This window comes from Lygodium microphyllum, chromosome 6, assembly GCF_053477565.2.
Source record: "Lygodium microphyllum isolate KBCC chromosome 6, Lygodium_microphyllum_v1.1.10, whole genome shotgun sequence".
NCBI lineage: Eukaryota > Viridiplantae > Streptophyta > Polypodiopsida > Schizaeales > Lygodiaceae > Lygodium > Lygodium microphyllum.
Genome location: NC_141140.1, coordinates 145669943 through 145694597, shown reverse-complemented (window position 1 = coordinate 145694597; position 24655 = coordinate 145669943). Strand labels below are relative to the sequence as shown.

Sequence of the window (24655 nt, the reverse complement as noted above, 5' to 3'; positions counted from 1 at the left end):
CTGCAGACTCTGTGGAGAGAGGAGCCAGTGCCAGTGCCCACGCAGCCAGTGACTCACTGTTGTATGCGACTGTCTCGTGTTCAGATATATGGATTCCATTTCCCGTGCATACATCAGAGTTCTCATCTGTATTGTGTTCTTTTCTTTTTCCTCTTTTTGTCTTGTGTTTCAGCAGTTTATTTCAGCACATGTTTATGCTTCCACCGCTGCTCCACTTCTGACATGGTATCAGTTTTCAGGATTTGTGTTTCTTGCTGATTTCAGGACTGTTTTGTACCCCTGCTGATCAAACGACTGCTGTTGCAGCCAGGCGCCCTGTTTTGGGGCTGTTTTCAGCCTGCGTTTTTTGCAGTTTTGCCATCGCCTGCTGCCTCCGCACCCTCTGCTGCCTGCGTTTTTCATCTGCAGCTGCTAGCGACAGTTTACTACCTGTTTTCTCCAGTTTACAGCCTGCGTTTTGCTGATTCAGCATCTCTTGTGGCTGGGTGGCTGTTCCTTCAGGCCGTTTTCTCTGTTTTTGGCAGTTTTTGACTAATTTTTTGACTTTCTGCAGCAGATTTTGTCTTCTATTGATCAGATTTTGGGTTATATTGCATGTGAACTCTCTTTTTCTGTAGTCTGTGCTTGTGTTTTGGCTGTGTTTCCTCTCTAAATTCCATCTCTTCTCTACTTCTCTTCTTATCCTCTCCATATGGCTCCTCCGTGCACTTCCCCTGATGCTAAGTTGCATGAGACATCCTTGAGATTACAAGGGCTGCTTCCGGCACATTATGGAGGTGAGGCTTATGTAGCTTCAGAGAGGGGTGACGGGAAGAAGAAGTCGAAGGCCCAATGTTACCACTGTGGCAAGAAGGGACATTTGCAGAAGGACTGCAAGAAGTTAGCGGCTTCTAGGAAGAAGGAGCAGAAGACAAAGCGGGATGCTGACTCTACCGATGAGTCCTCTCCTTCATCAGACTCCGACTCCGATCCTCCGACCAAGGTGAAGTCCAAGGCGCGGAAGGGATCCTCTTCTTCGGATCGCGGGAAGGGCTTGGTGGCCCCTTCCTCAGCTGCTTTCTAGTGGTGGTGATGAGGTCATCCCTCACGACTCTCTTGTGCCAGAGAGGGAGTGTGAGCGGGTGTTCAGATGGGGCAGCCGCGCCTCATCTATATTTTTATACAGGTGCACAGGTTTCAGAGAGGGACGTCCCTGGCGCATCGACTTCAGTCTGGCGGAATCAAATCCTGGAGCTGGGATTGACATCCAGGTTCATGATGAGCTGGTTCTTTGACAGAGGGCGAGAGGCTTTCGTCTAGAGCTCACATGAGGGGACACTTTGGCGGTCTGGCCAAAGGCAGGGAATTCATGGTCACCTATGTTCAGAGGCATTTTTGACAGGATGGTCTTGTATGCTACTGCGAGACATTGGTGATGGACACAGAGACATGCTATGATCTTCTCTATTTTCAGGTGTTTGGTACGATCGACATTGACATCAGGTTCTCTCCGAGGCACCTTGGTGGTGGCTTGATCACCCACTGCTTAGGTATCCATGGTTCTACTTGGTGGTTCTATGTTATATAGTTTCTGATCCCTTTTCATTGTACTATTGTATTGTATCAGATCACTCATGATCTGAGAGAGGGTGTTAGCAGAGTATTTGTCAGCTCATGTGTGACTCTGAGCTTGATCTGGGCTGGGCATTTTTTATTAGGTATTTTAAGTATTTTTCTGGTGTGGCATTTTATGCCATTGGGGCATTTTATGCACCAGTCAGCCAGCATTAAATGCTGTCCGACCAGCATTATTGCTCCCCACTTTTTTAGCCTATTTATACTCAGTGGCTCCTCCTCAGTCAGTCACTTCATCTTCACCATCTGCAGACTCTGTGGAGAGAGGAGCCAGTGCCAGTGCCCACGCAGCCAGTGACTCACTGTTGTATGCGACTGTCTCGTGTTCAGATATATGGATTCCATTTCCCGTGCATACATCAGAGTTCTCATCTGTATTGTGTTCTTTTCTTTTTCCTCTTTTTGTCTTGTGTTTCAGCAGTTTATTTCAGCACATGTTTATGCTTCCACCGCTGCTCCACTTCTGACACAGTCTTCTTAATGAAAGATTTGGGAGCAGCTGAACACATTTTGGGCATGCGCATTAAAAGAGATAGAGAGCAGCACTTTTTGTTTCTCTCACAAGACAAGTACATCAGCAAAGTACTTGACAAATTTAATATGGCTGATGCTAAGCCTCTTGGTGTGCCTTTACCACCATATACAAAGCTTAGCAAAGCTGATTCCCCAAAAAATGATGTAGTTGCTACTGCTATGAAGGGCATACCTTATGCATAAACTTGTGGTTCTTTGATGTACGCCACGGTTGCAACTCGCCCAGACATTGCTCATGCAATGAAAGTTGTTAGAATATTCATATCTAACCCTGGCAAACCACATTGGGAAGCAGTGAAATGTATCTTTAGATACTTAAAAGGTACACAAGTGTATGTGCTATGGAAAGGGTACACTAGAGTTGCAGGGATTTTGTGATTCAGACATGGTAGGAGATCTCGACACTAGAAAATCTACCAGCGAGTATATCTTTACTTTGGCTAGTGGGGCTATTTCTTGGTGTTTGAGGTGGCAGAAAATTGTAGCACTGAGTACTACAAAGGCTAGCCACAGAAGCTTCTAAGGAAGCTATTTGGCTTTGGCTGTTTGGTCAAGGATTTTGTTCTTCACGTACTCCAATGCTTGGTTGTGATAGCCAAGGTGCAATATGTCTAGCTAAAAATGCCATGTTTCATGCACGTACCAAACACATAGATGTTCGGTATCACTTCATTCGAGAGGTCTTGGATGATGGCCTTGTCACACTGACTAAGGTCAAAACCCAAGATAACCCCACTAAAAGCCTTACAAAGGCTTAGCATGAGCATTGCATTTGGCTAGTGGAAGTTGGATAGTTTAAGGCACCACTTTGGGCCTTTAAGTGGGAGGTTGTTGGGTGTAAAGCCCCTTTGGGTGTAAACTCCCATTCATCCCGTGTGTATAAATTTACGGGTGTGAACACACCCTTTACTTGTACCCTAACATATAAATACATTTTTATTATTTGTATACCGTGCAACACATTGGTACACTCACATTCGATTCTCCCAGCTCTTAGCTCTATCCCTACTCATTCCAGTCTCGCACTCCAGAGTCCATAGCACTCACGCTCAACAGTAAAATGGACTTGAGCTTTTTTTACACACTCTTTTTTGTTTCAATTTTGGGACTAAGAGGAAATATTGAACTAAAAATAAATTGCAAAATGGATTAGCTCTTTGAAACAGCCCCAAAACTCAAATATTACCAAACTTTCATTAAAAAGAAACACATTCTTAGAGAGTTTTTATATCCCATAAGAAAAATCCTAATTTGGGAGGATCCTTCTATATCTATAAATAGACAAACTACCCTACATTCAGCCTATCCTTGTTTTGTAGGTTACATTGGTCCACACACGTTCCATTGCTGTTGGTATCCTATTTTCAGCCTTCAGCCTCACTTCACCTATCTGCTATCTAGCCATCATCAAGTACAACCACGATTGTTCCAACCCCTAGCCCTTGTTTTTCAATCGTCACCCTACCCTCATGAGGTGCTAGACTATTGCCTTTGCTGCTAAAAGGTGGAGCAAGAATGGAAGCACAAGCAAAAGCAAGAGGGAAGCAAAGAGCTATGGAGGTTCAAGCAAAGAAGAGAGAGACCAGAGTGTGGGATCTCCAACAATCACAATGTGTGACTTGCCTTCCTTATTCTAAGGTCATAATAAGAATAAAGAGTAAAGTGACAATGATGGGCAACCACCACCTACAGTGTACAAGTGTGCAAGCAATAAGTACAAGTAAATGTAGACTGCTAGGCATAGGCAACCTTTAATCCCCAACAACCTCCCACTTAAAGGTGAATGTGCCTAAGTGTAAAGAAAACAAGAAAAAAGGTGACCAGGTACAAAGTGTATATAGAAGTACAACAAGATGAGGAATAGACATCATCTCATTCTACAACCATCATCTTCCTAAAGTAGACATAACGTTCCATTGGGAGACTTTTAGTAAGCAGATCTACAAGATTCTCGTCAATCGAGATCTTAATAAACTCTATCTACTTGTCCTCAATCATCTCTCTGATGAGGTGATACTAGACCTCTATGCTTGGTCTTCACAAGAAAGACCACATTACATCCCAACTAAATGGCACTCATAGAGTCCGAATGCCTAGACAATCTAACCATAGGGCCTCCTTACAAGCCTCAGTGGTTGCAGTGTAGTCAGTCTCGGTAGTAGACAAGATCATGCATTTCTACATCTTGGACACCCAAGAAACAGTATCCCCAACAAAAGTAAAGGCATAGCCACAAGTAGACTTCCTACTATCTGTATGTCTTGGATAATCAGAGTCCGTGTAGCCCATGACTCTAGTATCCTGGTCACCATAACAAATGCACATATCCACAATGCCATTAACGTATCTCATGATACTCTTTACAACGTCCCAATGTTGCTTGTTAGGTGTCGCCATATAACGAGCCACAGCTCCCACTGCAAATGCTATGTCAAGTCTAGTAGCTATCATGGCATACATCAAGTTGCCTACCACGGATATATATAGAAACTTAGCCATCTCGGCCCTCTCATCATCTAACTAGGGACAATCTGTCTAACTAGTCTTCACATGAGAAGATAATTAGCAATCAATAGGCTTACCACTTTACAGACGAAACCGCCTAAGGACTTTATGAATATCCTCCTTCTATGATAAGTAGAGGAGTCCCTTAAAGCAATTATGTGTAATATACATACCAACTATATGAGAGACATGTCCCATGTCCTTCATCTCAAAGCTCTTGTTGAGCTGAATCTTCAAAGCATCCAGCTATCATTAGCACTCCCAACCATTAGTATATCATCAACATATAGCACCAAAATGATAAGGCTATCATCATGGGCCTTCTTCGTATAAAGACATGGATCCATATCACTATGGGAGTAATCTTGTGAGTGCATAAAGGCATTAAACTTATGATACCATTCCCTAGTGCCTCCTTAAGTCCATAAAGACTCTTGCTCAGTTTGTACACTCAGTGTTTATTGCCCTTTTCCTCAAAGCCCCTAGAATATTGCATATCAATGTTCTCATGCAAGTCCCCATGAAGAAAAGTCGTTTTTACATCCATCTGGTACAAATTCAAATCCATCTATGCAAGCAAGGTCAATACCAAGCATAGCGTATTGAGCTAAAATATGCATTACTTGCTGATTAGCCTCTTAAACAGCCCCAAAACACACTAAAAATGCTCTTTTAGAGTAAAACCCTAAAACAGGGAGTGATTCGAGAGAGTTCAATGGAAACTCTAAAACGAGGAGCGGTTCGAGAAAGTTTAGTGGAAACCCTAATTTTTGGGGCGCCTTTCCACATCTATAAATAGACAGGCTGCCCCCATTCAACAATTATCCTTGTTTGCAGGTTACAACAGCCCACACACCATCTGCTGCTGTTGGCGCCCAGTTTCTAGCATGCAGTCCGCCTCCATCTGCTATCTAACCATCATCGACTGCAGCCACATCATCTTCAGCCTGTCCATTGCTGTAGGCGACGGCTCTCAGCTGCTGGCGACTAGTCCAAACTATCCCAGACTGCTGTTCAACCTGTTGTCCATCATCTCTAGGGTCAGCCAGCCTGCGTTTTCAGCATTGCAGGCCTTGACACTCTCAGACACTGTTTCAGCTTGCTGTTTACAGCAGACTGTGCACAGTTTCCAGCCCTTGATTGGTGGCACACTGCTGCGTTTACCAATTTCCAGCCTCCAGACTGCTGCGTTTTGGTGACCAGCCTGCTGCCATTCACTATTCAGCACTCCTACACTTCGACTGGTGGTCACAGACTTGGGATCCATCTTCGGTGGACATCACACTCCAACATTGCTCTGCCCTTGAGCACACTGTACACTCTTACATTCATTTATAGCATTCATTCACTTCAGAGTTGTGTTCTCTCTCTCCCTTCTTCTATTTTTGTTTGAGTTTTTGTGTTTGAGTTTTGAGTTTTGCACTTAGGGTTTGAGTTTTGAGTTTTGCGTTTAGGGTTTGAGTTTTGCCCTCTGTGTCTGTGTCTGCGTCTTTGTGTTTCTGTCGTGGTCGTACACTCTGTGCGTCCTCAGTGCAAACCCTAGTAGTCTTCTAAACAAGCTTAGCCATCTTGACCACAGGAGAGAAAATCTCATCAAAATCAACTCCCTTCTCCTACTTAAAACCCTTAGCAACCAACCTCGCCTTATATTGTGGTTTGGGACAACCAAGGATACTCTTCACTTGTACACCTACTTGCATAGCAATGCATGTTTTCCATTGGGCAAAGGAACCAAATCCCATATATAATTTTCTTTTAGTGAATCATATTCAGACTACATGGCCCTCTTCCAAAAGTGACTATCATCTCTACGCATAGCCTTGTCATAAGTGAGACTCACCAACATCTCTCACTATGACATAATGCATAGAGAGCTCAAAACGATCAAGAGGAGATAAAGCTCTAGTGGAGTATCTCAAGATTGGTTGTGGGGCTTATACGGCGTGTCCTCTCCATCCACATCATGATCATGCACAAAAAGCAGATCTTGGGCCACTACATCATCAACAGCTACAACAAGCTATCTAATTGGGGCTAGCTTTACTGTAATAGGAGATTCTTCCTGAAAGATCACCCTGTTGAAGGAATCGTTTAGGCACGGAGATAGAGGTAGAGAGACCTTATGCTCAGAGAGAGAGAAAGAGAGTGCGAGTGAGCAGAGTAGAGAGTGAACACGTTTTTCGATACAATGTCGAGTGTACCACTTTAGGTTTTAGATAGATATATGTATGAAAGTACAATGTGCTAAGGGTGTATTCACACCCGTGCACATATAAAAGGCACGATGACCCTTTATTCCCAACAACCCCTCACCTAAAGGCAATGTGCCTTAAGAGGAGAAAAGAATCAACTAAGTCTAAGTATGTACAAAGCTGAAATAAATATATCTATCCAACTCCCATCATCTGTCGGCAATGAGCAAACCGCTCTGCTGAAAGACCCTTCGTGAGAAGTTCTGCAGGATTATCATCTGTATGCACTTTGACAAGCTCAATGCTCTTGCTGTCAAGTACATCTCTAATGAAGTGATACTTCACCTGTATGTGCTTTGTCTTTGCATGAAAGACAGGATTGCGTGCTAGCATGATAGCACTCTGACTATCAAAATGGAGAACAGGTAACTCTGTGATGCCAAGCTCTCCCACCAGACGTTTCCCTTGTTCAACAAACCCTTCAGGCTGCTGCATATATATGTCTTCATGCAGATTACCATGTAAAAACGCAGTCTTTACATCCATCTATATGAGCTCCATATCCTCAACTGCAACCAAGCCCAAAATGGTTCTCAATGTAGTCATCTTGACTACAGGAGAGAAAATCTCATCAAAGTCAATTCCATGCTCCTGCTTGTACCCCTTTGCAACCAATCTTGCTTTGTAATTTGGGGAGGAACCAGAAGTGACCTTCATTTTGTAAACCCATTTGCATGGAAGGGTTTTCTGCCCTTTAGGCAACTGCACCAAGTCCCAAGTGTCATTTTTGTCAAGAGATTCCATTTCTGACAGCACCATTTCTTACAGTCCTGTCTGTCCATTGCTTCCTTGAAGCAAGACGGTTCACCACAGTCTGTCAATATAACATACTCAGCCACATTAATTGCACCAAGAACAAATCTGTCAAGTTGTCTAGTAGCCCTAGACGATCTCCTAACCCAATGGTCATTGTTTGCTGCTGTTCCTGCAAATTTCCATTTTCAGCATGCTATCTGGCATTTCAGCCTGCAAATCAGCATTAACAGCTTGTTGTCATGGCTGTTCTTGCACATATAATGGCTCATTTTCGTGGGCAATAGCTAGCTGATCATTTCCTGCATTTACAGGTTCATTTACAGCAGGTATTTGCTGCTGTACAGCGGGCACATTTTGCTGTCCAAAAGGTATTTCTTCCCGAAATATAACCCTACGGACCTCCTCAATCTTTTCGGGCTGTTTGTGCATGCGATCTTCCCGGAAGATAACATCATTGTTGCGTACTATTTTCCTTTTCTCGGGATCCCACAATTTATACCCCATTTCACCCTCGTCACCATATCCTAGGAAAATGCATTTACAGGACTTTGTCTCAAGCTTACTGCATTTTTCTTTACGAATGTGCATAAAAGCCTCGCAACCAAACACATTCAGATGAGCATATGAAGGTGGCTTGCCCGACCACGCTTCTTGGGGAACTCCCCCCCCCCCCCCCCAAAAGACCTACAAGTGAACAGCCGCCATAACAGCCTCTGCCCAAAAACCATGGGGTAATGCAGCATGAGACAGCATCGTACGGACCTTATCCTGTATGGTCCGATTTATACGCTTTGAAACTCCATTTTAGGGTGGATTATGAGGGGCAGTGAGCTCCCTCTTTATCCCTTTGCTGTCACAAAATGCCTGAAAGGCTTCCCCACCATTGTCAGAGCGAAGACACTTAAGTGTCTTATCTGTCTGATTTTCAGTCAATGCCAAGAATTTTTTAAACTTGTCAAGCACTTCATCCTTGCTACGAATAGGGTAAACCCATACTTTCCATGTAGCATCATCGACAAAGGTGACAAATATTTCTTCCCCCCTAAAGATAATCTTGGCATTTGACATACATCGGAATGTACTAACTCTAGAGGAGAAGATCTCAAAGAAAGAGACTTTTTGTGAGAAGTCGATGCATGTTTGCCATAAATACAATAATCACAGTGCTCAAAATCAACATAACGAAAACAAGGCAAGTAACCCAAACGAGAAAGCACTTTCATTCCTGTTTGACTCATGTGTCCCAACCAGCCATGCCACAAAGAAACATTTGGCTGCTCGGTCACAGCAACAACATGGTCATGCACACTAGATACATGAAGTGGATACAATGTATCACTCTTGCAACCTCTGGCAATAATCCTAGATCCCTTACAGATCTTCCATTTTCCATCACCACAGGTAGTATGAAAACCATCATCTTCTAGCTGCCCTGTACTGATCAAGCTCTTCTTGAGCTGAGGTACATGCCGTACATGCTGAAGTGTAAAGACAGAGCCATGCTGAAACTGTAACTGCACACTGCCAATACCTGCAATCTCACATGCATAGTTGTCCCCAAGATGGACAACACCATGTCGACCCCTTGTATATGCGGAAAATTACTCACGATGAGGGGTGACATGAAAGAAAGCACCTGAATCAAGAATCCAGGTATGCATGTCATCATCTGTATCTACAAGTAGAGCATGTGCACCAAAATGTGAAGAGACAAAGGGTACATCACTGCCACTGTCACTGTCGTGAGTAACTACATTCACCTGTTCAATTTTTACACTGCTTTTCTTAGACTGACTGTCCTTCTTCTCTTCCTTGCAATCATCTGTCTTCTTGCCTTTTCCTTTCTCTTTCTTCCATTTGTAGCAATCATGTTTAAAGTGACCCTTCTTGCCACAATGATGGCATTCAACATCTTTGCCACATGATTTACTGCGTCCCTTGCCATCATATTTGCCCTTTTGCTGTGATCTGCCCCTAGTATGCAAAGCACTAGAAGACTTGCTGGATGCATTGTTCTGCCAATTCATTTCTTCCATAAGTAGAGCACTCTCTACATCAGCATACAAAAGGATCACATTAGAATTGCTCATGGCAGTCCTGAATATATCCCAACTCTCTGGTAGTGTGCAAAGCAAGAAAGTAGCCTTAAATTCCTCATCAATCATGAACTTCAAGGCAACCAGCTGGCTGAAAATGGAGTTAAACTCACTTAAGTGAGTAGACATTGCTGTACCTTCTTTCATACGCAAATCCATAAGCTTTTTCAGCCAATACACTTTACTTGCAGCGCTCTTCTGTATATATAGTTCTTCCGGTCTAGTCCATATAGCATATGCAGAATCCAAACCTTCAATGTTGAAGAGCAAGGCATCAGAAATCGATAGCTCTATGGTTGAGCGTGCAAGCTCATTCAACTCATCCCAATCGTCCTAATCCATGTCCGCAAGCTTTGCCCCTTTAGTTTTGATCAGCTTTGCCTGCTTCTTTTGCAGCAGGATATTGTAGCACTATTTTTGCCACACTGCAAAATTATGTGCACCTTCAAGCTTCTTTATATGCATCAAATTACTGCTGTCATTGCTGCCAGCCATGGTTTTCAGCTCAAAAGTGACCAAAAAACGAGTAAATGCAGGCCCAAATTGTCACCCAAGTGACCAAGGTACAAACAAGTACCAATCAGCAATAAATGACCACGCAGAAGTACAGATTTCAGATCTGTAATTCAGTTTTCAGAAGCACCAAACCAAGTGCTACAGCATTATCCAACCGATTACAGTTGTTCCAAAGGGCATGTGCATCACATTACATGAGAAATCCCAAAATTTCAGCTGCAATTTCTGTTGTACGTGTACCCACGGGCCTAAAATTTGACACGAACGGTCAAAAGCCCCAAAATTTTGTGCTCAAAAGCGTCAAACACACATCTGCATTTCCTCTGTCATGCATAGGACTATCCAATTTTGCCAAAATAAAGAAATTTCAGCAAAACCCTCAAATTTTACCAAGTGTTGATGTCCAAATTGCACGGAATTCAACCTGCATATACATAAGATGACCAAATGCTGCACAAATTTTGCCCAAATCGCAAAAGCCCCAAATTGAACGGGGTCCAATGTGCCTCAATGTCGAGAAATTGGGTCAATTTCAGCCCAACTTGTGCATGTACATGAAAAGCCCCAGATGTCGGGGACAAAATGTCACAAATTCCTGCAATTTCTGAGACAAATATCACTGTTGCATCTTGCGCACATGAAATTTGGACAAATCCCCAAATTTTCCAAGTCCTGCGTGTTCGAAAGAATTTCACTAAAAATGTGAAAAGCCCCAAAATTCCTGGGCAAATGTGCACCAACTTTGCAATTTCTGAGTCAGATTGTCCAATTCTGTGTTGAGTTCCCCAGAATTCGAGAAAAGACCCAAATTTCTGAGCCAATTTTGCACAGATCTGAAGTCTTGTGCTTACACACGCGAAACCCCATCAGTGGATGAAGCAATTTTCAGAAAAAAAAGAGGTTGAATTTTGAAGAAAAATGATGGGGATGGGTCCGTTGACCTGCCAGGCGTCGCTTGACCGTCACGCCCGCCGGCTGGTCGCGTTCATCAGCGCGCGATGCAGTCCCGTCGCCTGCAGCTGTCGCGCCTTGCTCCAGGTCCTGTTGCGCCGCCGTTACAAGCTCCGTTTTCCGTCTGTTGCAACCGACTGCCGTCTGCTGTCGGTGAGTCTGTGAGCCCATTGGTCCGTGCCTTCAGCGCCACTCTGCCACGCCTACAGTCGTCCATGCGTCAATCGTCCATTACGCCTGTACCTAACCAGTTGCTTGGCACATCGTGACTGTTGCTGCCCTTCACACTTCTGCAGCAGTCGACTGTATCCTTTGCTCACGAGCCTATCTGCCGCAACCGACTGCTCAACTCTGACAACTCCTGCTCGTCGAGTCCACCTAGGACTCCTGCAACACCTAAGCTGTCTCCTGCCAGCTCTGATACCAGCTTGAAGAAATTGTTTAGGCACGGAGATAGAGGTAGACAGACCTTACACTCACAGAGAGAGACAGAGTGCGAGTGAGCAAAGTAGAGAGTGAACACGTTTTTCGGTACAATGACGAGTGTACCACTTTAGGTTTTAGATAGATATATGTATGAAAGTACAATGTGCTAAGGGTGTGTTCACACCCGTGCACATATTAAAGTCACGATGGCCCTTTATTCCCAACACTCTACATACCTCAATTACTAGTCTCATACGCATATTTTTATCATAGAAGACAACATCATGGCTACGGATAACCTTCCAAACCTATTGATCCCAAAGGCGATAGCTCATCTCACCTACATCACCATAACCAAGAAAAATGCATTTAACGGACTTTGGATTTAACTTATTGCACTAGTCTTTGGGAATATAGCAAAAAAGCCTCATATCCAAAGCAGCGCAAGTGTGCATACGAGGAGGTTTTACCAAACTATATCTCCTCTGCAACTCTACCACCGAGAGCAATGCATGGGGATCGATTAATAAGATGAACATTAGTAGTAACTACCTCGGCCCAAACATATTATGGTAAGCCTACCAACTAAGCATATTGTGGACTCTTTCTTGAATAGTCTTATTCATGCACTCTACGACACCATTTTGAGATGGGATATATGGGGCAGTCAACTAACGCTTAATATCTCTCTCATCAAAAAGCTACTCAATTGCCTTAGAGACATATTCACCCCTATTGTCAAATCATAGGCATTTCAACCTATGCCCAAATTGATTCTCAACCATAGTAAATAAGCATTGAAATGTAGGTGACACGTCTAATTTCTACTTAATGGGATAGGTCCAAACCTTATACAAATAATCATCAATAAGCATGACAAAATACTTAGCACCACCTAATGACTAATAGGCCATGGGACCACAAACATCTAAATGAACAAGAGTCAAAGACTCACGCACGTGCATAAAGCTAGACTTTTTATGAAAGTTAGATGTCTACCTTGCCATATAAACAATGATCACAAGGGTCAAAACATGAGTCGTCAAAAGGTGACAAATACTGCAAACAAGTGAGTACTTTCATTTCTTTCAAGGACATATGCCAAAGAGATACATGAGAAAAATCACGGTCACAGTCAAGACATGATCAATAAATCCAACAAGCAAAGGATATAGACTACCAACCTTGGCACGTCTAGCAAAAACAAAACTGCCACATGTGATCTTTCATGCAAAATCACCAAAAGAGACACGGTACCTACCATCATCCAACTATCCAATTGAGATAAGACTTTTAGTCAAAGCCGAGACGTGATATATATCACGAAGCACAACAGGAGCACCAATATCAAATTGTAGTCTAATATCACCTATGCCAATGATATCCAATGCAATATCATCTCCCACTCTAATAGAACCCATAATAGTACCGTAGCTATGAAACCAACGACGATGCAGGGTAACATGAAATGAAGTCTCCAAATCAAAAAGCCAACATTGACAGTAAAAGAACGGATCATCGATCAATTGAGTAGTATTAGAGTGATGAAGCAACAAGTACTCCGAGACATTTGTCTCTTCTATCTTAACACTAGACTTGGGAACAATGCTACAATCATTAGAAGATTTAGCATTATCCTACACTTTTTCTTTGCTTTTTCATTACGCTTAACATTGTACATTTTATGGAACTACGACCTAAGATAACCCTACTACCCACAATAATGACATGTCAAAAAGAACTTACGACCACTTGACTTACTCCGGTGAGACTACCCATGAGACTTGGACTGAGACTTCTGTAAGTCTCAACCATGGTTATTATTCCCATTTCCACCATTTTCGCCTCTCACTCCAAGTGCATAAGAAATATGAGATACAACAATATTCTTCATATTCAATTTTTCTATAAGAAAAGCACTCTCTATATTGTCACAACTCTATAGAAACAGAATTTGTATCCGTTTTCATTAATTTGTCTATATAATGATTTATTAAATTTGTTTCCTTTGCACTAATTAGATATAAAGAAAAGTGCATTGGACCTGGCCACTGATGAGTGGTCACAGGTTATGGTGGACCCACGTGGTGGGTTAGAGAAAAGATAGTTCACACTTCCACCTATATGGCCCGATTGGGCGTCTGTGACCAGAACTCACGCATATCAAGGTTAGACTCGCACACAAAAAGGATTGATGCCTTGAAGTGTGGGCTAGATCCACCAGAACAGACAGTTACAATCAACAAGATGGCATGATCATGAAATGCTTGTACAATGTGCATGTGTGGACTGAAAGCTTGAAATACACATTTCTTTGCATAGGAAAGTCACATGAAGATTCTAATACCGTTTTTGCAATGTACACGGAAAAAGCTTTCATATGACACCCATATTGGAGGGGTTCCTAAATTTTAGGAGGTCCCTAAATTTTAGGAGCCTCGAATTAGCCTAAAAATGCTAGTCCTAAAAAATAGGGATGTCATTCTAAAAATAGTAAATTTTGTACTATGACTATGCTTACTAAATTTGGTTGTTTCTATTCTTGACAATATTTAGCCCAAAAAGGAAGGCCATAGGGAAGAGACAAGTGTCAAGACACTTGTCACACAAGTTTCCAAGTGTCCCACCACTTGTCACATCTCATGACATGTGGCTGGACACTTGTCTTGTGCCACTCCACTTTCCCCTTTTGTACTAGCTCTTCCCTCTCCTATATATAAGAGCTCGTTTTTCTTCATTCAGCATCATTTTTCTTTGCTGTAAACTCATGTACAGCACCCACAGATAGCCAGAAACTGGCCCCATCCATCCCCATCATCATCCCCCACTTCTCCATTATCAAATTCCTCCATATTCCCTCTTCTATCGCTGCTGTTTTACAGGACAGCAAGCCTGTAAATTCATTACAGCACCTCCTTCTCGAGCTCTTTCTTCCATTTTACCAACAAGAAGCAAGCCCTATCCATGTACTGCTGATCAATGATGAAGAAAGGCTGATTTCCCCTCTTTCTTCTCTCATACTATAAAGAGATCAGTTCTTATCATTGAATAATAGATAATGCATGTGTTTGTACATCTTTGCATGATCTTGTGAGAGTGAGAATGACTTCTCCTCACTCTCAAGTTGATTGTAACTGAGCTCTTCCCTAAGGGACTTGGGTTGAGCAGAAATACATTCCTTCGGGGAGGGGGGGGGAGCGGGGATTGGTTTGCCCATCTTCAACCCTCAATCTTGTCTCCATTACTTTTACATTTTCATGGCTGTAATTTTGTAAGTAATTTTCATTTTCAACTTTAAGTGTTCATTCTCTTTTATATTAAATCTCGAAAACAAGCGAATATCATAATTGTTAAGCATACTACGTTGTTCGGGGCGTTTACAACAATGCACATCCAATTGGCCCCAAAATTGGCACCCCTTTCGGTATTTCTTTATCTTTATTGAAGAAGAAGTTGATTTACAATGGGATTCTCCCGATTCCCCTTCGCAATCCAAACTCCCCTTGCTATCCAAAGTGACCAGCAAGTCATCAATCTAATTTGCCCCTTGATTCAAGCACTTAATTAGCCTTCACCCACTTCATAGACGATGTAAATGCCCCGAATTCAATGGCTGGCTAGTCCTCCATCTAAATTTCGCTGAATTTCACCTTCAGCCTTGAAAAATCCAAGTCTTGGAACTTTCAATTTCTGGCACGCTTCTTAAGGCTGCTGCTAAACCCTAATTTCTGCTGTAAATTAGGGTTTACAGTAGAGAAATTTGCAATTTCTTAGACTCCAAGGGTCCAAATGCTGAGATCTTTAAAGCGAGGCTGTGAAATGGCTAGGAAATGAGAGAGAAAGCTGTAGAAAGAAAATTCAAATTTTAGTCACGAAGAATGACTGAAAATCAGTCAAATGCAGCTACTGTCCTGCCACAACAGCATTAAATGTTGTCGCCTACAACTGAGACATCCAAATCAGCTATCACCTTATACCTGGATACAATTGCCAGCTGTGGAAAATCCGAATCTACAATCACCTCCTCAAAACTCACTCGTGATTGGCTGCAATGGCTGAAAATATCCTGGCCATGGTTGCTCACAACTCTCTCCCATATGCTATAGCAAGAATGATCTCGTTTTCCCTCTTCTACAGCCTTTTACCAGCCTATATGGGCAAGTTTGCCAAGTGGCAACCTTCCCAAATGGTTTTTCCAATATCATTCGTCATTAAATAATAATTTCCACTAAGGGACTTGGGTTGAGCAAAAATACATCTCCCGAAGTAATTTTCATTTTCAGCTTTAAGTGTTCATTCTCTTTTATATTAAATCTCGAAAACAAGCGAATATCATAATTGTTAAGCATACTACGTTGTTCGGGGCGTTTACATATATCATTGCATTTGAAACCATCTTCACGAGGATTAGCACTCATAGCAATGCGGAATGTATTTCATAACTCTGGTAGCATGACAAGTAAAAACAAAGACATTATCTTATCCTCAAACTAAATGCCCTACGAGATAAGCTAGCTGAAAATAGAGTGGAACTCGTTCAAATGAGTGGGTATAGGGGTACCCTCCTTCATACGAAGGTCCACAAGCTTTCTCAACCAATATAAGTTACAACTGACATACATGGCTCTGCTTGTCATAAAGATGACATATCTTATTCCATAAATCATATGTACCACCATCAGTCGAAATGACATTGAAGTACACTTGCTTAGACAAAGACAGTATGATAGTAAACTTACATAGTTCATCAAGCTCATCCCAATCATCTCTATCCCAATTTCCCGGCTTTATGCCCTTGGCTTTCAATAGCCTAATTTGCTTCTTTTGCACCAATACCTGCCATATTTGAGTCTTCCAATACTGGAAAGTTATTGCTATCCAACTTCTCTTTGCTAAAATAAGCATTGTCATAGGAGGTATTTGAAGCACCTGCCATTATGTCTATAAACCAAAGAGAGTATGGGCTGCTGTAATAACTGCAAATTAGCCCCAAAACTCAGCCAAAAAAAGAGTAAAATAGGGAGAAGAATGGGCTAATACATTGTTATCCACATGCAAAAGGAGTAGAGTACTGAATACGAGTGTTTCCTCTCAAAGAAACTGCTTAAAAACAGTTTTCAGCACGACTGTCCATAAAACTACAGTAAATGATCATACATCTATAGGTAAATGACCAAAAAGAGTAAGCCCCCACTGCTAGGAATATTCAAGTAGCAACTAGGTATGTAACACAGCTAGCAATGCAAGACAAAGAATAAACCACCAGCTACAAAAGACTATCAAGACGTCCAAGGTATCAGATATATAGATACATACAACAATGCGTATCAAGCATGTATCCACCACTGACAATCCACTAACAATAATAGGTATGGAGCATTCAAGCTCAAAAGCAAATCATCCCACAGTCATGAATCTCTGCAATGAACAATGTATGCATAAACCAAGAGAGTATGAAGAGTCTCCCACTGACTCAAAGAACCAAGCCTTGCAATGTAGTAAGTACAAATGGCTCCCACTAGAAGCGAATCTGGAATGCCCAAGAGCACAACAAGGCTCAATACATCAAGTACATAGCATCCATATGCCCAAAGACATGAATCCGTATATCTAGGAGCAAATACCAACAATAGGCCTTCAACCCACAAGTAAAGAATCATTGTATCAGTGAGCCACTGCCAAAATGTATTCAATCGAGCTCAAATACGAAGCTCTAAGCTCATCATAAATATATTCAGGCATATGCATTGATACCAAGCATCAACACATACGTATAGAATCCCCAAAGCGCTTGTAGACATATAATACATAGACCTTCATAGTGAATGCTTGCTGTCCAAACTTTACTACAGCAAAGAAAGCTTCAGATGTTGAGCTATTCAAGCTCTAAACAAACCAAGAAGCTTGCCCAAGAATCAAACCAACATCTAGGAGTTACATACTTGCCCCATAAGCATTATATGAACCTGAAGCATTCAAGTACATGCTGCCCACAGTGCATTACAGCAGACCAGCTCTAATTATACAGTCAATGGCTGAGCATAAGCACTTCAAACAAAGCTCAAGATTAAGTCTCCAATGCCAGAAGCAATGCTAAAGAGTAAGAGCAGCACTTAGGAGTAAGAGCACAAGTTGTAGAGGTGAACTCATGAAGGGAACCAGGGGCTCAAAATGTGCTGGCTGACCTGGGCCTTTCTTTAGCTGCTTCTCACCTCAGGGATCATTGAACAGTGCTCTATGGTGCCTGTGGAAGTCGGGAAAATTACCGGAAACAAGCTTTGCTAAAGGGGAAAGTCAAAATATACCTCTGGAGCAAAGGGTTAGGGCAGCAATGAAACCTTAAAGTGAAGCTCTCTTCTTGGGGCTGAAGGAAAGAGTGATGAAGCTCTTGGAGTACCCGCTCTCATACAAGTCAAAAGGTGGAGCAAGAGTGGAAGCACAAGCAAAAGCAAGAGGGAAGCAAGAGCTATGGAGGTTCAAGCAAAGAAGAGAAAGACTCATGTGTGGAAACTCTAACAGTCACAATGTGTGACTTGCCTTTCCTTATTCTATTGTCATAGTAAGAACAAAGAATAAAGTGACAATGACGAGTGGCCGCCACCTGCAGTGTACAAGTGTGCAGGCAGTAAGTAAGTACAAGTAAATATAAGCGGCTAGGCACAAGCGGCCTTTAACCCCCAACAATTGCTAGCTCATCATCACCAATGCGAGACATCAGTTCTTCTCCAATTCAGCCTGCATTTTTGCTACTAGGCAGGTTTCCTGCCCCTTCAGCCTACTGTTTACAACCCGATGATCCAATTTCCAAATCTCCGATGGGTGGTACACTCTTGCATTTGCCAGAATCAGGCTCCAAACTTCTACCTTTGGGTAACCAGCTTGTTGCCCTTCCACATTCAATACTCTTTCAGCTCCAATTGGAGGTTACATCACTTGGGATCCATCTCCAATGGATGTCACACTTCGACTACATTTACTCCTCCGCTTTTGAGCATTCTATACATGTACTCTTTCCATCATTACAGATTCGTTCACTTCAAAGTTCTCTTTCTTCCTCTATTTGTGTTTGCGTTTTTGTGTTTTGAGATTAGGATCTTTGCATTTATTGCACTATTGTCAAAGTTAGTGTATTAGGCATGTTCATACATTCTATGTTTTCTCAATGCAAACCCTATCATATCTTCATAGTTATATTTTCCCATACATTCCAAGCATTATTAGCATTTTTCTCTGACCAACACCATATAGAGCATTTGCATAGCCAACATAAATACCATGAGTCCCAAAAACAATGGGTTGTGTATATACATTGCTAAGCATGCTACCTTGTGCCCTAGGCACCATGCCAACATTACTATATATAGGATTTTGTATCCCACTAGCCATACCTAGATATATTGGGCCTTGCATACCATGCATAGGTGGTTGCATACCAAATTCATTTGATCCTAGCATCCCCATGGCTGAAGCATTACTAGCCATTGCTTGGAAAACCGATCCATCACCAAAGTACCCTAGATAACCTACATTAGTATGCATACCTTGCTATCCAAAAAGCATTGGATTGGCACTTCCAAGTTTGCCTCACAGATGCATCAATTGCCCCACTAACATCATTTGCTTATCTCATTATCCACATTTGAAACATCATGCTACTGCATTGGGTCTTCCTTTGGTGCATCTTACTGTCTCCAAGCTCTTGAAGACGATTTCCTCTTCTTGTTTTTGCTATCTCCTTTGGGGAGTTCAAAAAGCACTTAAACTGAGGATCATTTGCCAATTGCACCAACATTTCAACTGATGCTCTTGCTGGCCATCAACTTCAAGAACACGGGATTGGCCTCCAAATGACCCTTAGCTAGTCAAAATGAACACAAATCCAATTGGGATGACTAGCTTCTTGAAATCTCTGAGAATTTGTTGAATTCCAATTGATTTCAAGTAGTAAGCCTTTGATTTCTTGGCATGGGATCCCAATTGCATGCTAAACCCTAATTTCTACTGCAAATTAGGGTTTACAACAGCCAAAACACAGCTGCTCTTCACCAAGGTCTGAAAATGGTTGAAAATTGCTAGGGGATTTCTTGTAGAGAAGAAAGAAAGCTGAGGAGAGAGAAATTTCTTATTTTTGTTGCAAAATAGTGCCAAAATCAGTTGTACTTGACTTTTGACAGCAAAAATGCTGTCACTAGCTGCTCCAAACATCTAGAAACCTGTCACCAACAGCCTCAAAAGGTGGAACATCAGTCGCCTACAAACCTAATGGCCTTTTGATGCACTTGCCACTACTAATGGACTTCTCGGTGGCTCGAAATGCCTCCTCCCAGTGTTACCTGCTATTTACAACCTATGTCCACTCTCTCTCAACCTTCACAATGCTCAAAATGGCTGGAATGACCCTCAGTTGGTACCCCAACAGCCTTTCCCCCTAGCTTCCATGGGAAAGTTTTCCACTTAGCAGCCTATTTTACCACTTCACAACCTTCTAAATGGATTTTTTTCAGCCATTTAAACTAATTTTCAATTTTTTGGCCAAGGGCAAAGGGTTAAATTAATTTTCAGAAATAATAGTTCTAAAAATTAATCTAGCCATTTATCCTTGCCAAAGAATTAGCAATGCCCATTCACAATTAAATTAGCTAGGTCATTTTGACTCCCAAGTGATCCTATGCATTCATTAACCCCTAAACTGGCATTAATTACCTACCAGCACATGACCAATATAACTTATTACAATTACAACTTTTGCCTTTGACACCCATTGACATCTCAAGGTCCTTGGATGATCATTGTGACTCAAATGACTTTCACCCCACATGCACATTTCACTAATTCCTAAGTCAAAATGCCAAGCATAGCATGAAAAGTTGACTTCCCCATGATAGTATTACATGAGGGTGCACTTTGGCAATCTAGCCTAAGGCAAAGAATCCATGGTGATATTATGCTTTCTACGAAGATGGACATCGACATGGATTGGTCAACATAGCCACTACTATCTTTCCAAGAAGGTACCTTGGCATTGTTGTATATTTCCTTGTACTTATCACCCATGATCTGAGAGAGTGTGTTAGGTCTGTACATATCATGGTTGTAAAGGGACATTATTTGAGTGCATTGCATTTTTACCAGGTGCAAATCTGCACTTATCCATGGCCGACCTGATTTATTCAATGCCCCTTTACTGCCCATTTATAGGCCACTTCTCCTCCATGTCGTTATTGTATCATACATATACACTGCATCCTATTGAAGAGAGGAAGACTAAGAGCACCCTGCTGGTTGCGCACAGCCCGTGCACACTACATCCTACTGGATAGAGGAAGACTGGGAGCACCCTGCTAGTTGCCCACACCCCTTGCCTTTATACACACTCTTGGGCTTTGGTATATAGATTCCATTTCCCGAATGCATGATTTCTGAGTTCATGTGTTCTTGTTACGTTGTTCAATTATCTGTGTATACAGCAGCTTCATCTCTTTGCTTCCATTGGTCCACATTCATCTGACAGCAATCATGCAACTTTTGGATCATCTTCATTCCAAATCTTCCTTTCTTTTTAAAACACATGTATAAGAATCAATCTATGATCATGGTTCCCATGGTGCTGTAGATATTTCCATGCCATGAGCGCTTACCCAGTATTCCTTATACATTCTTTGTAGTATTATACCACCCATTGTACGGTAGCTTAATCAGAACAGTAGTTTAATGTAAAACTGATGTTCTCCTTGATGAACGGACACATTCAACTCTCTCTAAATGGGTTGTGAATATACCAGGAATATCAGATAGCATGAGGTTCGAAAGCAGTTTCTTCCTTATCCTTTGAGCATCAGAAACTTCACGAAGAAATATTGCGTTCTCATGTACTCCACGAATGTTGAAGGTAAGAGCTTGTGCACCAGAGGCAATAACAAGCTTATCATAAGCCACAGCGAAAGGTTTCGCTTCATGTGCACCATTTTCTGGTTCCGCAGCACAATGAACCTAGAAATCAAATATATGAAACTGTATGGATTGCCTTGGAAACGGAGTTGTAAAAGCTCTCTGAGCCATCTGATAGCGATTGACAAGACAAGAAACACAACAGACTTGTTCATCTGCAATTTTTTTCTGAGAGTTATTTTGACAACTGTCTAAGAACTCCAAGAACATGATATGGTACCTCATGTTTTTGAGTATCAATGTTTTTGCATTCGCCAAGAAAGAAGTAGGAGTTCGGTGATGTTGACAATGCCCCCTGAATACGGACTACTGGTTCTGCGACAGATCGAAATTCGAGTGTTCCGACACAAGTAGATGCCAAGAGAGGAGTGAACACCATGTGATTCCTCGGAGAGATGCACACGATGTCACAGAGCTTTGTGTTCAGATCCTTCATGAGCCGAGAGGCTGCCCATCCGGTCCCCAACACAACAAGTCTGGGCTTTTCCCCGGGCTTCACTGGCGGCAAACTGTTGGGAGATTCAGCAAACTCTGTGTTTTGATGCACGGCCGAGGCGGCATCTTGCTCGCAGTAAGGAAGGCGATGCACGATGGAGTAGCATTTGCTGGAAATCATGGATGGGAAGGCGATCTCTGGGCCTACTGCTGCTGCTGCTGCGAAGGAATGCGAGGATGGCAGGCTTGCGGGTGCGGCCAGCAGGCGGTAGGACCTGGCAAGGTGCCTGAATGCCATGCTGGTGACTGATCGATCGCAAGGGCAAGGAAAGGAAGCAACAGAGAGAGGGACTCGAGACTCAAGAGGAGGAGAACGAAAGGAAGCAGGCAAGATGGATGGAGTGTCCTAGCGACAATAGAAGAAGTGAAAACAAAGCTTGCTCGCTCGCTCGCTCGCTTGGCTTCCTTGACTGGTGCCACCTGCTAGGGGACGAGCCCATGTTTGACACGTCATCACGGGGTGCTGACTGCGAACGTGCCCCTGGTCGATGCTATGTGCGTCTGTTGAAAAGCTGGCTTCTGCTATTCCCAGGACCAAGAGCCTCTCCCCTAACCACGGCCCTAGCTTTTTTTTCTTTACACATCCAGCTGTCCCTGAAGATATGACTTTTTTTTCTGCTTGGAAAATTATGTTTTATTTTTATATATAGAAAAAGAGAGGAGATGAAAAGTAGCGGTGGTGTAAGGGTAACCCATGAGGTCTTCCCAATGCATCTATAGAGGGAGTGGTAGTCACTCAAGCTCTCCTCGCGTTGTGCTTTTACATGTGATTCCTTAGGGCTCAGGACTACACCCTTGTGACACTACTGATGTGAAGGCTAAGTGGGCTTAGGACTACATCCTCATGACACCGCACATGTGAGGGTTCGCTTCTAAGCTCAGGGAATCACATGTAGAAGCACAACCCAAGCAAAAGCTCGAGTGACTACTCCCCATGGGGAGGAAGAGGGAAAGAAAGCATTAGAATATAAAAAGAAACTAGATTGACACGTGCAGCCATGTTTACTTAATGGCATTCTGTGTCTACATTGTTTCTTTAATATCTCAATCAAGTCAAGGCAAAATGAATACGTATCATTTAAATTTTAGAGACCTGGCGTACAGCTTGACACATTCTCTTGATCAAGATTACCTTGCAAATCATAAGACCGAAACCCGACAAGTTGCTTGGTCAAAGTCGAAGTTGAGTGGCTTTGATATTTTACTTTTTTTAAATTAATCATTAATTTATAATTTGCAAAAGTATGATATAACACAAAAAACACATGACCATGCTATATATGTAGCATGTTAAAGAGTTGGCACAGGTCGCTTCGTTGTTTTATAATTATGGGGGAAAGTGCCATTCCCTCGTCTTTTGAGAACATATAAGCTTTTCTTTACTATTCAATCTCTCAAAAAAGAAAGACACATGGGGGCGGGGGCACATTCTAAGCTCTTGAAAGATTATACTTATGAAGACTGCAATTACCCTTGTTAAAGTCAAGCCTGCAATGATGAGACGAAACCAAATGAGCAAACCACATCAACTCTAAATATAAAACTCATTAATGTCATGTTGAAAACCACTTGAAGTAACCATTGCATTATGAACTCGACATAGTTTACCTATATAGTATTATTATCTTGACCTATCAACTCTAACATAGTAATTTAACATACTTTCAATTTAATATTAACTTAATATACTTACTAACTAAACTAAACCAATAACTAAGTAAACAACTCTAACTCCTAAATAAAAGAATCTAACTAATATTCAACTATAATTGAATAGCTAAGTAATTAAATAACTATAATTTTAATTATTTAATAACTAATAATTAATTAATATAGCTAATATCTAAGCAATAACTTATTAATTAATTAGTTCATGTATTATATGATTAGTTAATACAAATAAGTTAGTTTGCTAACTATGTTAGGTAATCATTAATTATACTATTAATTTTTGTAATAACTAAGTACGTAATAAATCAAGACAAATAAAATAATTCAATAATACATTAGCTAATAACTAATTAGTTTATTAAATTTAATTAGTTAATACATATAAATACATTATTATTATACGAACAATAGGGATTATTGTTGAGGACAAACCCTCTGGCAAAGTGAAGTCAGCAACCTCCTAGAGACGAAAATAAGGACACCACCCTCCTACAGTTCGCGACTTAGCTCCCCCCTTTGTTGCATGCTACTACTACTCACGAGGCACTTGCTAAAACTACCACACCTCCAAGCTTATCAACTTTGGTCATGCCTCCAGTTTGACTTCAACTTCAAATCCTTCGACATGGCCCCATAGTTCACGTGACTCAAGCTAGTGTGAGGCGATCATTGAGCCATACTGTTCTAGACAAAATAATACTTGTAGCCATTGAGGAGGGAGGATGAAGGAGATAGCTAAGATGTGTTTAGGAGAGAGGGTGAGGCACAAAGCGATAACGAAGCCAAAGGTAAATATCAGTATGGCCCCCAGATTTTTGTGCACATATCAATTCTTTGCCAGTCACTTAATTTTTTGCATTTATTTATACGACCATTTTATGAGACACAAAC

At 41.8% G+C, this 24655-nt stretch overlaps 1 protein-coding gene across 2 annotated transcripts in view; it reads right to left on the bottom strand.

Annotated features, from left to right (window-relative positions):
• Positions 1-22634, bottom strand: part of LOC148035249 (internal alternative NAD(P)H-ubiquinone oxidoreductase A1, mitochondrial-like) — a 63006-nt gene extending 40372 nt beyond the window's left edge. For both annotated transcript variants that reach the window (XR_015691172.1, XM_087680214.1), the window contains exons 1-2: positions 21819-22634; positions 21430-21640 (exon numbers count right to left, since the gene is read on the bottom strand). Coding sequence is in view for 1 of the 2 variants with exons in the window: in XM_087680214.1 (XP_087536340.1) it covers positions 21430-21640; positions 21819-22331 (724 nt within the window). In the remaining variant the exon portion in view is untranslated. The remainder of the gene's footprint in view (positions 1-21429; positions 21641-21818) is intronic.
• Between the last annotated feature and the right edge of the window lie 2021 nt (positions 22635-24655).